This window comes from Temnothorax curvispinosus, unplaced genomic scaffold, assembly GCF_003070985.1.
Source record: "Temnothorax curvispinosus isolate PA1 unplaced genomic scaffold, ASM307098v1 QBEX01000740.1, whole genome shotgun sequence".
Taxonomy (NCBI): domain Eukaryota; kingdom Metazoa; phylum Arthropoda; class Insecta; order Hymenoptera; family Formicidae; genus Temnothorax; species Temnothorax curvispinosus.
This window is the reverse complement of record NW_020210520.1, coordinates 1,378,363-1,392,128: the sequence shown is the minus strand read 5'-3', so window position 1 is coordinate 1,392,128 and position 13,766 is coordinate 1,378,363. Positions and strand designations below refer to the sequence as shown.

The 13,766-nt window shown below is 42.3% G+C and overlaps 3 protein-coding genes across 13 annotated transcripts in view; 2 read left to right on the top strand and 1 right to left on the bottom strand.

Moving 5' to 3' along the window:
- Positions 1 to 7,522, top strand: part of LOC112457904 (IQ motif and SEC7 domain-containing protein 1) — a 43,274-nt gene extending 35,752 nt beyond the window's left edge. For 7 of the 9 annotated variants that reach the window (XM_025021219.1, XM_025021269.1, XM_025021259.1 and 4 more), the window contains 8 exons: positions 748 to 1,107; positions 1,271 to 1,546; positions 1,637 to 1,901; positions 2,014 to 2,412; positions 2,542 to 2,918; positions 3,129 to 3,784; positions 3,871 to 4,212; positions 4,288 to 7,522. In XM_025021219.1, the coding sequence (XP_024876987.1) occupies positions 748 to 1,107; positions 1,271 to 1,546; positions 1,637 to 1,901; positions 2,014 to 2,412; positions 2,542 to 2,918; positions 3,129 to 3,784; positions 3,871 to 4,212; positions 4,288 to 4,562 (2,950 nt within the window). In that variant the 3' untranslated portion in view covers positions 4,563 to 7,522. The remainder of the gene's footprint in view (positions 1 to 747; positions 1,108 to 1,270; positions 1,547 to 1,636; positions 1,902 to 2,013; positions 2,413 to 2,541; positions 2,919 to 3,128; positions 3,785 to 3,870; positions 4,213 to 4,287) is intronic. The other 2 variants (XM_025021242.1, XM_025021265.1) reach the window with 1 other exon arrangement.
- Positions 7,523 to 8,275: 753 nt separating this feature from the next.
- Positions 8,276 to 10,272, top strand: LOC112457610 (ankyrin repeat family A protein 2-like). 3 transcript variants are annotated; one of them, XM_025020791.1, is made up of 6 exons: positions 8,276 to 8,858; positions 8,938 to 9,211; positions 9,355 to 9,487; positions 9,575 to 9,795; positions 9,880 to 10,027; positions 10,102 to 10,272. In XM_025020791.1, exons 2-6 carry the CDS (start codon positions 8,951 to 8,953, stop codon positions 10,164 to 10,166), a joined length of 828 nt encoding a protein of 275 aa, XP_024876559.1. In that variant the 5' UTR covers positions 8,276 to 8,858; positions 8,938 to 8,950; the 3' UTR covers positions 10,167 to 10,272. The 3 variants fall into 3 exon arrangements, with proteins under 3 accessions (XP_024876559.1, XP_024876543.1, XP_024876551.1); XM_025020783.1 differs by having other exon boundaries at positions 8,279 to 8,858; positions 8,949 to 9,211; XM_025020775.1 differs by having other exon boundaries at positions 8,277 to 9,211.
- A 105-nt stretch (positions 10,273 to 10,377) lies between these two features.
- Positions 10,378 to 13,665, bottom strand: LOC112457581 (coatomer subunit delta). Its single transcript, XM_025020734.1, has 8 exons — positions 13,526 to 13,665; positions 13,280 to 13,319; positions 12,764 to 12,987; positions 12,287 to 12,675; positions 11,776 to 11,946; positions 11,386 to 11,699; positions 10,972 to 11,288; positions 10,378 to 10,876 (listed from the first exon to the last, which is right to left on the bottom strand). The coding sequence occupies exons 1-8, from the start codon at positions 13,526 to 13,528 to the stop codon at positions 10,787 to 10,789; spliced, it is 1,548 nt and encodes a 515-aa protein (XP_024876502.1). The 5' UTR covers positions 13,529 to 13,665; the 3' UTR covers positions 10,378 to 10,786.
- Positions 13,666 to 13,766: the final 101 nt, after the last annotated feature.

Sequence of the window (13,766 nt, the reverse complement as noted above, 5' to 3'; positions counted from 1 at the left end):
CGAGGTGGTCGACACGCGAGACGCGTGCCCCGTTCCTTGGGCGAGAGAAGAAACAGTTCCGTGGCGCAATCGCGTGGTGTAATTGCGCGCAAGAGCGAGTCGTACATCGAGGACGTCCGTGGCACGCAACCACGCCGCATCATAGACGAAGATAGATCGCGCAATTTGATACACGTGGAAAATCGTCCGAGTCCTCGGCAGCACACACAAACATGATCATTTGCGTTTATTACTTCAGGGGGTGCGTCTTTACTTTGTTCTTACGAACGCCGCGTACGTCGCTTATACGCGTCTGTCTAATAATTAAAGACACCTGGCGTTTGCAGCCGCGCGAACAGAGCGATGTCGTTTATCTGATTTCAATTATATCCCCGTACGGTCTTACCGCACAGTATTTCTTTATGTAGGCTGCCTTATAAACTGGTGGTACCATAGAAAGTATGATGATGAAAAACTAAATTGAAAATCTAGAGATAAAATCTCTTTATTCAACGTTCCGTTTTCGAGGACAACTGCGAAAATTGAAAAGTTGATATGAAAGCCTTTTAGTCGATAGCATCTCTTCGGGTTTTTAACCGTCGATGATCTTCCGCGATTTCTTTCGTACCTTTCATCAAATTCTTTGAGACAATTTATCAGAAAAGTTTTGCTATTGAGTCGTTGACTTTTGAGTTTTGGAAGTATAATGCTTTACGGGATGATGTCTCGAGCAAAAGCTAATTACACATGTGTCCGTCTCTTGTGCAGCTTCCCGACGAAGGTGGAGAGACCCATGGCGTCGCACAGCAGCACGGCCGCTAGCCAGATCCACGGCAACAGCATGCACGGCGCGTATTCCGGCAGTCAGACATCCCTGTCGACGACATCGTACATCACCGGCCAGTCCTACATGCAGAGCCAGAATTACGCGCACGGGCCGCCGTATCCCGCTGCAGGCGTGCAGGTCTACTCGCACAACGCGACGGGTTACTCGCAGCCGCAGAGCTACGGCACCATGGTCCAGGGCTTCGGCGGGCAACCGCAGTCTGCCGGGTATCAGCAGAGTCATCTTAAGAAGGGCTCGGTCCGCAACGGCGACGTGCTCAAGCGGTGTCGTCTGCAGACCGCGTAAGTTGTAATTTTATACTCTCTTTCGCGACCGCGAACGAACAACAGATACGCGGAACCGTAACGATTCGCGTGCGGATGAAAAATCGTATAATATCGAGGACGTATCACGGTCAGGAGGATGGATCGGTAGTTAAAAATTGCTTGATCTCGTTCCGTACAGATACGAGCTGTCGCAGGATCTGCTCGACAAGCAGATCGAGATGCTGGAGCGAAAATACGGCGGCGTGAAGGCGCGGAACGCGGCGCTGACGATTCAACGTGCCTTTCGGAGGTACACGTTGCTGAAGAAGTTTGCGGCGATCACGGCGATGGCCAAGGCGGAGAAGCGATTGAGTAGGAAACTTCAGGAGGCGGCGACGGATCGCAACCTCAATGATCACGAGAGAATGGTCTATCACAGTCAGATATATATTCAGCAGGCACAGTCCGCCAACAGGTAATCAAGACGTTTCTTTCCGCGCGCGCGCGTACTCTCGTTACGTTACAAAAAGTTTTTATCGCGCTAAATTGACTGCGAATATAACAGACCGATGCCGATCCGAAGCATGTCTCTCAGGGAGAGGCGGCACGTGGATAACTCGCAATCGCCTATACCGAGGAGTCAGAGCGGTAGATGCGAGGTTCAGGTCAGCGGCCATCAACACACGAATCACAATTTACATCAAAGCGGCAGACACACGCCTTCATTGGCGCCCAGCCCGTGCAACCGACATCAGCAATTACCACCGAGCCCCTGCTGGGAGTCGAGCTCCCAAGAGAGCGGCTCCAGTATCCATTACTACAATCCACAGGTGAGCGTCGATAAACGTAACGTCATGTTAACTGGCAAAGGAATACTCGACAGTTCGAACGATCATTTTGTAAAATGAACGAGAATAATTTATTGCAGCAATTTCGTTTTAGCGCCTTAATTTGATAGAAAGACGCGATTTCTATTTAACACAGGAAGCTTTGTGTGGTCTGAGACAAGAGACGCCGCCAAGAGACTTGCTGCGAACACCGTGTACGTCGCCGTCGACGCCGCACAATCTGCAGACGACGATATCGCAAAATTGGAACAATGCCAATCAGCTTGGTCCTAGCAGAACGAGAAGTTCCGGCAAGAAGGTCCCGCCGGAGGTGCCGAAGAGAACGTCCTCCATCACCTCGAGATCTATGGAACCGCGACACAATGGTCTCAGTAAAAGCGTGGAGAATGGTAGTCTAAGCTCGGTGCAGAGTTCCGGCAGCGATTCCACCAATTGCGAGAGTTCCGAGGGCGATGCTCAGAGAGGATCGCCCGTTTGGAAGCACAAAGGGATTGTGAGTATAGCTGACTTCCTTTTTTTTTCTCTTGTTATATTTATGCTTGTGCGCTTAGCGCAAATAACGGCGATTTCTTGAGGACGTAAGCGAAAAGCGTTAACGGAATCGTTTTCATTGTGAAATCAGCCGAGTTCGCCGGAACATCAGGAATGCGCGAGTCATACCACGGACGCGGCGACGATGGCCGCTAACGTGAAGGAGCTCGGACACTCACATGCCAGCTCCGGCTACCAGCTTCCCCTGATGGACCACACAGAGAGTCTGCCGACTCAAACGAGCTACAAGGTGTCTGAGACGGTGAGGAAGCGGCAGTACAGGGTCGGCCTAAACCTTTTTAATAAGAAGCCGGAAAGAGGGATCAGTTACCTCATCAGACGTGGATTTTTGGAGAACAGCCCGCAAGGAGTCGCCAGATTCTTGATCAGTCGAAAGGGATTGTCTAAACAGATGATAGGAGAGTACCTCGGGAATTTGCAGAACACTTTCAATATGGCAGTGCTTGAGTGAGTGGCTTAATATATTTAATACATTTGGATTAATATCAAAAACAAAAAAAAACAAATTTTTTTAGTAAAAGATGGATTTATTATTAATTATATATTTTTAAGATACTTTTTTTAAATAACACTTTCGTAATGTGTTAAAAAAATGTATTTTATTATTTATAATTATTATCTATGTTTTTGCTATAATTTACTACTTATAATTTGTAGATGTTTTTCTCAAGAGTTGGATCTCTCTGGAATGCAAGTGGATGTCGCTTTACGAAAGTTTCAAGCCTATTTTAGAATGCCCGGCGAGGCGCAGAAGATCGAGCGGCTTATGGAGGTCTTCAGCCAACGTTACTGTCAATGCAATCACGATGTAATATCGAGGCTGCGGTCGGCAGATACTGTTTTTGTCCTGGCCTTTGCTATTATCATGCTTAATACAGATTTGCACACACCGAATCTAAAACCTGAGCGCAGAATGAGACTCGAGGATTTCATAAAGAATCTCCGAGGAATCGATGATTGCGGCGACATAGACCGAGATATTCTAGTTGGCATTTACGAACGGGTAAAAGATAACGAATTCAAGCCGGGCTCCGACCACGTGTCGCAAGTAATGAAGGTCCAGGCAACTATTGTTGGAAAGAAGCCAAACATGGCGCTGCCGCATAGAAGATTGGTGTGTTACTGCAGGCTCTACGAGATACCGGACATCCACAAGAAGGAGAGACCCGGTGTTCATCAGAGAGAGGTTTTCCTCTTTAACGACTTGCTCGTCGTTACGAAGATCCTGAGCAAAAAGAAGAACAGTGTAACTTACACTTTCAGGCAGAGCTTTACACTTTGCGGCATGGTGGTCACCCTATTCGAGGTTCCCCGTAAGTTTCAGCAACGAAATAAATTTACGAAGATATCAAAATATTAACGTAATCTTAACTCTCGGCTGCCATTATTTGTCTTGCAGATTATCCATACGGCATAAGACTCTCTCAGCGTGTCGACGGAAAAGTTCTAGTCACATTTAACGCTCGAAATGAGCATGACAGGTGTAAATTTGTGGAAGATCTTAGGGAATCCATCAGTGAGATGGATGAAATGGAAACTTTGCGTATCGAAACTGAGTTGGAGAGACAAAAGAGCAGTAGGGGCGCGCGGGGCGGTGCGGAAAACAGAGACTCCGGCGTTGCCGATGTGGAGATATGTCCTTGTCCCGGGACTTGTTCCGACAGAGCAGAAACGGTCGATGTCGACACGCAATTGAAACGTTCCGCTCTTAGTAATTCTCTTCTGGACATACACGAGCAGTGTAAGTAGAAAGAAGTGTATATTTATACCTTTTTATTTTTGCAAATAAATATAACATGTAAATGTATGTGTTTAGTTGCTGGAGAGAAGCCACAGCGTCGTGGAAGCGTGGGTTCTTTGGATAGTGGTATGTCTATTTCATTTCAATCTACTTCTGCCAGCTCGATGAGCCAAGGCATTAAGCATCCTGGACAAGTTCATCCTATTCATCCAGGGGCTACGATCCCTGGTGCCAGTGGTAAGGGACTGGCTCAGCAGCCGTCTTTTTTAGGAGGTCTCTTCGCCAAACGAGAGCGAAAACTATCGCAATCTGAAGAGTCTGGCCCTTACAGTCGTACCACGGAAGTATAATGTACTCTTCCAGTAACGTAAACGAGGTACACTTTTATATTTTCTTCTAGTACGCTTCGTGTTTTTAATAAGATGTCTAACATCGATGACGAGGATTTTAAAAATAGCAATAATTATTCCCTAATTTATTCGTATTAATAAAATTATGATCGTCATTTCTCCTGTTTGGAGCTTCTCGTCATACAATCTTAAAAAAAAAGAAAGTAAAATTAATACAAGCAGCAAGACTACCGCAAAATGTTCTATTAGCGTAGTGTCTACTACTAATAAAGTAGCGTCGTTTTATACGTATACCACGAAGCGTGCTAAAGGATTAGAGAGATAATGAACGACAGATAACGCTAATAAGGACGTAAATCTGAAGGATTGGGCAGGATCCAATCGAGATCACCTGGCGCATTTAAAAAGAAAAAAAGAAAATTTTAACCTATTCTCCCCTCCCGAAATTGTGTATAGTATTTATTCATCTAAAACAAAAAACTAATGGACACATTTTTCATACAGTGTATTTATAATTTACGAGGAATATTGAATGATAGAATTGTGTGTAGATAATATTATTACATTTTTGCTTAGTTTTACACTATAGACGGGCGTTAACGAGTAGAGTCTAATGAAGAGAGAATCATAAGTCACAAGAATTGTACGAATACGAGATATCTTATCGAGAGTTTCTAATAGTAATCGCTATCAAGTATTATCACCATCACCGATCCGAAAAGCTGTAAATAATAGACGTATAACGACGTTCGAGTTGTCACGTGTAACGAAAAGGAGTTTAGCATAAGGGAAACGATAAGCAATCTCTATCGATGTTAGGTGCATGTTGATGTCTAACGATTTTTATTATTGGAAACGTGAAGTTTGAATGTAGCAATGAAATAAGACTTAACGTAAGACGTGTTTGTCATTATAGCGACCTATTGATAATCATTCACGAAGAAGTAGTTTTTGCTTATGTATGTTGAAATTTTGACTCAAAGTTGTTCGCATTTTCACTAAAAGAAAAAAAAAAGGGAAGGAAAGGTGAGAAAAGAAAAAAAGACCAGCATGTTAAATATATCCGCGATTAATTCGTTTCTCGTCTTCCGCGGCGAGAGTAGACGATAGATCTAAATGTCGATATAATACCGTCGCGAGAGCGTAAACATGTAAGCTAAGTTACGTACGCGAAACAAAGGAAACAAAAAAAAGGAAGACAAGAACGCGCATGCCTTATATACTGCCATGATAAAAATCTCGCGCGACCGAGAAACGAACTAATGTAATTACAATCGTAGAGGAGGTTGGAAGTTCTTTTCCAAGAAGCTGTGGAATTGTATGACAAACTAATTAATCATGTACATAGCGCTGATCGCGACATCAGCTGGCTGTAAACAAGCAAACGGCGTTCATTAATTTAATGATAATCTCCTGTTAAAATAACGCATCTACATAGGAGGAGTGTTTAATATAATTCTACTTTAGGTTTCGTTTCCTTATTTGACCTGCGCTCGAGAATATCAGGCGTGTTTAAAGGATTCTAATAACATTACGCAGGCGAGAGAGGAGAGAGAGAGATACACTTTTCCTTCGGCGATAAATTTGTAATTATCGTTAACTTAAGATTAAGATTCGTTGGAGGGAACGAGATTGCGATCGGTCAAAGATATCATGCAAGAAAAAAAAAGATTCTCGTGTAACGTTCTCGTGTGCGTAGATATTGGAATTTCGCGAGAAGTCTCTCGCAAGAGAGTTTTTTCGCGCGCGGAAAGAGAAGGTAGAAGAAATAATTACATCGCGCTGACAAATTTTTATACGTATATCACATGACGATCGACCACATGCTAATTTTCCGCTTGTCACCGTCTGCTAACAACTGTTATCGATTGACTCTTGATATGAACGACCCGTACTAATGTACTAATGTACTTTATAAAACGTTGTAAACGATCGAATGTTGAACACTCCGTTCTATTTATGATTCTAATAAAGAGAAACGAGAAAAGGAGCAGAGGAACGTAATTGTTGAAATTGTCGAGGGACAATTTGCGCATTTTGTGGTGGCTTATTGCCGACAATATATACATTCTGTTTACTGAAAGAGAGAGAGAGATAAACGGAGAGGAACACTTCCATGCCTGTCGCGAACTTTCTTTCTGTATTAAAACAAGCTACTCGCACGCATCACCGACATCGATTTCTAGTCTTTCTCATCGACATCGATGTGTACGCGGTACGTATCTTCGTACCGCAAAAAGCAACGGGATTAATTCGCGAAGATAATCCTCCGCAAAAATTGTACAGAGACACATATGATCGACCTTAGACGCGGCATTTAACGTCACAAAGTACGCTAAGTTTTACACGGACGAGATCGCGTCAATTCTTCTCACTGGCCACTCACTTAAATGTCTTAAATCTTAAATAATCTGAATTCTGTGATAATCTCGCGCGAGGACAAGAACAAAAAAGACTGATTAGGAAGAACCCCAAATTTTATTACGACACGTATCCTTTTTTGTCACTTCTTTCCCCCCCCTGCTCACAGAAAGAAAAAAGGGAATCACTTTATTGAGCTTAATTATATTAATGAAGAAAGATGAACTCGAGCATCGCCTCGCTCTATCCCTCTAATTTGATCGACCTATATCGTCGTCGTCAGTCGTGTTAAAGTAGAAATACGTATTCTTGTTGGCGGTATAAAATATCAGGGAAGAATGGATTGCACCAAATTGGCGCGATCTTTATAGTCTAGACGCCCGATTGAGCACACGTCGCGGCCGTTATTCGGCTTGCTCTCCGTGAAAAGCCTTGCTGATGAGAAAGCGCGTATAATCAAGATCAGTCGCCCTCCCTCGCCCCCCTCCACCCTCCCCTTCCCTCTCAATGCCAAATTATTAGTAAATTCCTCCCTCGTTAGTCTAGTGAATGCTGTAAGTACACTGTGTTAATAAATAACTCTGAATCCGAAACCGAAATGCGTGTGTTTCTCTTATCGCACCCTGACGCCCAAAAGACACGTAATATATAGTGATGATCTCAACTAAACTCCGATTAAACGGCGATTAATTTATCGAATAAAATGTTTTATCAACATAGAACTATATATTAATTTTCTGTTGCTCGCGTGGAAAAAAATTAGATAGAGGACAATGAATCGTAGTATAGTGCGACCAGAAATATTGCTGTAAGCAATTCCAATTAAATTAATCGGAGTTCGGCCGAAATTGCCCGAACTTATGTCTATTTCTGCCAATGTATTAACTTTAATCTCCGTTTAACTTGCTTATTATATTTTTCTTTTAGAACTAGAATTTTTAGTTCTAAGAATAAGAAAATAAATCTCTCTTCTAGTCCTATAGAAATAAAAAAAGATAAGTAAGTTAAACCGAGATTGACCGAGATTAAAGTTAATTTACATTGGTAGAAAATAGACGTTATATCGAGTAACACCGTTTCGTTAATGCGGACTTAATTAAATTTTATTGCTTGAACATTAAGTTAATCGAAGTTCGATCCAAATCGTTCGAAAATAGACCGTTCGAGAGCAGCAGTCTTGGGCTACGGTCAACGTGACGCTACAAATGCTTTGGAGCGTTCTTCTTCTCTTTCTTTCTTCATTGAAAGAAAAGAGAAGAGGAATGCTTCGAAGCATTTGCAGCGTCACGTTGACCGTAGCCTAGGATTATCATATTAACTTAACGGCGCGAGATGAAATTTGGAGTAACAAACAATTCATTATTTTTTTAATTCGATTTTCAGCATTTAATTTTTATTTCTGATGCGACGAGTTTCGACCGATCCGGTCGCCGATCGTTTATTATAGTTTGCTTCAAAATCGAGATCGACCTGATCGATTATTTACAACCGACTATTCCTGGATCCCCTACAGCAGCCTGGGCCGTCCGATGACGACGATGACATAAAACGTAAATCATTGATAGCGATAAATGCATCGTCGACACGCATATGCCGCGCATCTGTATAATGTGGCTTCCAGACGCGCGCGAGAACCGCGCTCGTTCGTAACGGCTCGTAAATCTCTTCGTAAACACAATACTGTCGAACGGAAGTTCACAGTATCTATTCAAGGTGTTGCACGATCATTGCCGTATTTAATTGTAAGCAGTGAAAGGATACCGATGCGAGAGAATGACGGCCGAATCCCACGTCTTCCGACGGCGGGATGTCCTCGACCTCGAGATGACGCGTTCCTAACCTCCAACATGGCGCGAATACAGTTTTATGCGATTTAACAGGAAATTCTCTATTCTCCCGTTTCGACCAATCTTGACTAATCCGATAAAGAACAAGGTGGGCATCGTAAAACGAAACTGGTCCGCACGGTGCATCTCGCGCGTCGTTTGTGCCGTCTGAAATTCATGTTTGACAGCTATTTGACAGCTATGGAGGACCGGATCCACTCGGAGTTGATTATGAAGGAGGAGCAGGACGAGGACGAGATCAAGGAAGGCCGGTGCTCGGCCGAGAGCGAGAAGAGCGTCACCCCCGACGGGTCGGCGATCGGGATACGGCCGAAGCCGCTGATCTGCAAGCCGGAGACCGTCAGCATCGGCTGCAAGTCCGAGCCGATCGAGACGAAGTGGCACTGGGCACCGGGAGCGTGGCAAGACGCGACCAGAACCAGCGCGTTTCAACCGTACAAGGTATTCCCTCAACAGCCTTCCCCTGAATTCCACAAAACGTCAGGGGATCTTTTTCTTGTCGCAAAATCCTCCGCAGTCCCATCGTGGAATATTTGTATTTTGTACCTGAATATATAAAGTATCTATATCTTTTCTATTTGCAGCCACCCACTCTGCTCACAAATTTGCAAAGAGGCAACACTCAGACGCAGATACACCAGCTCTACGTTGATAACGATATCACATTTCATACCTTGGCGGGTCAAGGGGAACTTACGTCCGATCATATACATTCAAGTAAACATCGTGTACATCTTAGAAACTAAGTTGATGTACATACGTACAAATACTGTTGTAGAAGAATTTCATCTTTACGCTATGCAGATTCAGTGGATATGACCGATGAACAGGGTTTAACAGGATTGATGTGGGCCAGTGCTTACGGGCAATTGGGTAGCGCCAGGCAATTACTCAAAAGGGGCGCCAGTATAAATCGTTGTGGACCAAAATTACAGACCAGTTTACACTTGGCGGCCGCCTACGGTCATCACGACGTTGTCAAATTATTGTTGAATCATGGGGCTGATCCTAACGCATGCGACGAGGTGCGCACGTTGCATTTTCTTTACCCAAGTATTATACACTTGTTATCTAGCATCGTGTGTCATATGATTATATTTCTGTTGTAGGATGGTAACACTCCGTTGATTTACGGAGCACACTGCGATCATCCACACGTGTGCTATGAATTGTTAACAAAAGGTGCGGATGTAACGCTTACTAATTCTTCGAATATAAGTGCTTATAAAGCAGCGATTGTGAATAATTCAATGAATGGTAAGCATTTTCTTGTAAAACCATGTGAAAGTATTTATACGAAAATAGTTAATTTGATTTTTATCAATTTGCAGCTAAAGCAGTTATTGAAAATCATTTGATACCACAAATTATAAATATGCCAACAGATGAATTATAACGATATTTGTACATTAAATTGTAATATTTGTATATTATACACATTTTTACAAATTGTAAATAAACATTAAGAAACAGCAATATTTTCATCCTTTAACTATAAGAACTTCTATATAGCACGTTTTTACTGAGAGCTCTAATAAGGAAGATGGCAATGCATAGCGTGAAATAGTTTCCGAGATACAAGGTACATAAATATACGAACGAGTAACAAAATTTGATATATATATATTTGGTAATAATACAATCTTCTGCAGGAGCTATTGCAATACTAAAATATATGTATCGAGTAGAAAGTAAATACGATAAATTTGCGTATATGAATCATAACTAAGTTCTGTCCAATTAAAATATATCTTCTTTTTTACAAACGTGTATAAGTATTCGGCACCGGACAGCTATTAAATAGCGTATTAAATTGATACATGTACATAAATATAGTAAACGACATATATCAATGCTCAATGATCATATAAGGAATGGTTGTATGGCAATAAAATTAAAATTCAAATATGGTATAGTCAATCTTGATTGTTGATCGTAACAACTGTCTCTCCACTGAACTGTGCCTATTTTCATATTCTTATATGCGCAAATACTTCAGCTATTATCCACGATGTCTTATACAACTTCATAATTATCAGTGAAGAATACGCTTTCTACCGAATACTTAACTGGACTCTCATCTTCTACAAGCAAAACTTCGCTAACCTGGAAAATAAAAATAAACATTATTTTTATATTGATTTTTTTATATTGATTAATGTAATTTGCGTAACACGCAGAGAAATCCATGTATTCTATACCTTAATTTTGGCATACGGCGTTTTGGACGTAAACGAAACGTGAAGTGGGAAAAAATCTCCAGGTGTAGAAGACGGGGCTGAAAATTCCATAGAGCCTGATTTCGTTGAAGCATCGATGACCGGTAAGGACCAAACTAACGTGTTTCGTCGTGCTTCGTGCGTATATTGCCCGTCGCATTCACTGACGATAGGATTGCTACCAATAGGTAGAGGAATGTTTATTTGCACATCGTTCAATTCGAGGTCGACCTGTTCCAATTCGTATTCGATATTCACGTCGCAGCCACCTTCTCCGTTTTCAGAAGGCCAGCAATTTACTGTTACAAGCAATTAATTAAATATTCATAAATGTATGGATTTAAAAAAGTTAAAATTAAATAAAAACGTATATGAAAATTATTATTGCAGTCTCACTTGAAATTGGTAATGCTCCTTCGTCTTGAGCTTGAAAACGCCATTTCAGCACACCGACGTCAGTATTCAATGGAAATGGTTTCGTGGGTACTTTCAGACCTATCTGTCCATGTGCTCTAAACAATTCCTTGTCCACGTTTGGATGAGTTTGTAACTGTATTCCTCTTGTGTCCCTGTTGTCGACTTGCACGCGGATACGTCCCCATTTCTCGTCGGAGATGTGTAAAGTCACCAAGCCATGCAACTCGAAGTTTTGTACACCTCCATCCCGACCGATGCGTACGTTAAGTCGCTCTTCTTGTCTCAAGTGAACCCTTTTGACGGAAATACATATGAGTGATCTGTTCATGAATAATTTTGAAGCTCTTACATATCAATATAATCACATACAATTCTGTGTTAATTATCTGAGGAGTGATTTGTGCTAATTTTGTTCCAGGAGCAGCAAGGGGTCCTGACACGACATTTTCTCCCTCTTCCTTTAATTGATCAACGAACGAGTCTACATCGCGAGACTTGCCACCTAATTTCATTGCACCTGGTCCGGCATTGACTGGTTTCCTGACAAAAAATATTATTTACAAAATAAAAATGTGTTTGCAAATATTATAAGCTAGAGCAAGATAGACGCTCTCTAGATATACAATCAAACTTAAATCGTAAGGCAAATGAGAGCAGAACGCCGAGGTTAAAGCGAGAGATATAGTATACAAAAAAGTAACTTTCATACAAAAATAAGTACAAATAGAAATTACAAACGCTTCGGTCTCAGAGTTACTTTTTTAAAGTTTTTTATATATTATATCTCTCGCTTTTTAACGGCATTCTACTCTTATTTGCCTTATGATTTAAGTTTAATTACAATTTAATTACAATTAAGATTCAAAATGATTGATCGTACTGTTTGGGCTTGTAAGAAGGTCTAATCGGTTCAGGCACAAAGTTAGCTGTATCACCAACAGCTGGAGTAGCAGGGGTGCTGCCGCTTCCGTATCCTCCGCCAAATCCGGGACTTTTAATTCCGCCTTTTTTGTTAGCTTCCATCATCCTTTGCCTCTGTAACTCCTTAGCTTTCTCACGCATTTTATTCTTAGCTTCACGCTCCTGTGTCATTCGGACTGCTTGATAGACCTTCTCCTCGTGTGAATCCATTTCCACAAAGGTTCTGATTTGTGCTAAATTGACATTCTCCCTATAGCCTAACGCAACTATTTCGTCAAATGCAAATATCAAATTGAACGCATTCTCTGCTATTTCAAGTTCATCCATCGAGTTGCAATATTCTGGAATCTGTAAGATTCAAATATCATTGCAACTTAACTTACGCATGACGATATATGACAAGTATTCATATACAGGGATTGATTAGCCCACTTACCACTCTCGCGAAGAGCCTTAAAGTTTCCAAATCCTCCAAAATATTGCTGGCCTTAGTCGTGATGAGCAGCATGTATACTTTCTCAAGGGGCTGATAAACGTATCTAACGGATTCCGTTTCTACAAATGTATGCTGTTTACCCGAGCTCATTAGTTTCGGGAATGCAGCGAGTAGGCCTTCTATCCTCGCCTTCGTCATTTCGACGAACTGTCGAGAAATTATGGCTGGAAGAGTAATGCAAACCGTAATGATGAAAACAGTCGCAGCAAATATTTTTCCAAGTTACTCAATTCCATTGATAAAAAAGTTTAAGTAAACAGAGTAAACCATGCAATTTTTTTCTTAACAACCAGTGTACCGATTGATACTGATTCCTTAACAAATAGAACGAAGTGCGAATTAAAGACACGAAGCAAGGATTATCATGTGATTAGCCCAGCGCAACCGGGCGACACTGTCCAACCGAACACGCATACGCGGACGGCAGTGATGCAAGAACGTTTGGCAAGAACTCACTTTTCCCGGCTTTGGTGCATACCGCAGCGGCGATGAGTACCTGGAAAAGAAAAAGAGAGCGTGCGATGTCGCATACAATCGGGTTGGCGATACTCGCGGGATTAAATGCTTGGCGGTCACACGCCGCTAAATGGATGACATCTGCGGACGGTGTCGCGGGGCTCGCGCTCCCACCGCTCCGGGACTCCCTTCTTTGGGATTTCGACAGCGACTTCACGGTCGCGGTCGCGGAAGACGATCACTTACCATCCTGGCGAGCGATTCCTCGACGCTCCGTGATCAGCGATATACCCCGCGATTTAGTCTAATCGTGTTCCTTGTCACCCGCGAGCCGACCTGCTACTCCACATCACACATCACACATATACAAATATACGATGAAGGGGAACAGGAGCAGAGGGCGCGCGCTGTGCTGACGTGTGCCATGATGAAAGACGTTTCGCCGTGGATTACGATTAGTGTAGTCGGAAACCACCACCCACAAGCT

Excerpts from the sequence above, each read along its gene's own strand:
- LOC112457610 (XM_025020775.1), top strand. The coding sequence starts at position 8,927 with ATGTTTGACAGCTATTTGACAGCTATGGAGGACCGGATCCACTCGGAG. Across the intron at positions 9,488-9,574 it reads GTCCGATCATATACATTCAA|ATTCAGTGGATATGACCGAT; the intron begins GTAAACATCGTG and ends TACGCTATGCAG. Across the intron at positions 10,028-10,101 it reads TGTGAATAATTCAATGAATG|CTAAAGCAGTTATTGAAAAT; the intron begins GTAAGCATTTTC and ends ATCAATTTGCAG.
- LOC112457581 (XM_025020734.1), bottom strand. Across the intron at positions 12,988-13,279 it reads ATGCACCAAAGCCGGGAAAA|CCATAATTTCTCGACAGTTC; the intron begins GTGAGTTCTTGC and ends TTACTCTTCCAG. Across the intron at positions 11,947-12,286 it reads CCTTCTTACAAGCCCAAACA|GAAACCAGTCAATGCCGGAC; the intron begins GTACGATCAATC and ends ATTTTTTGTCAG.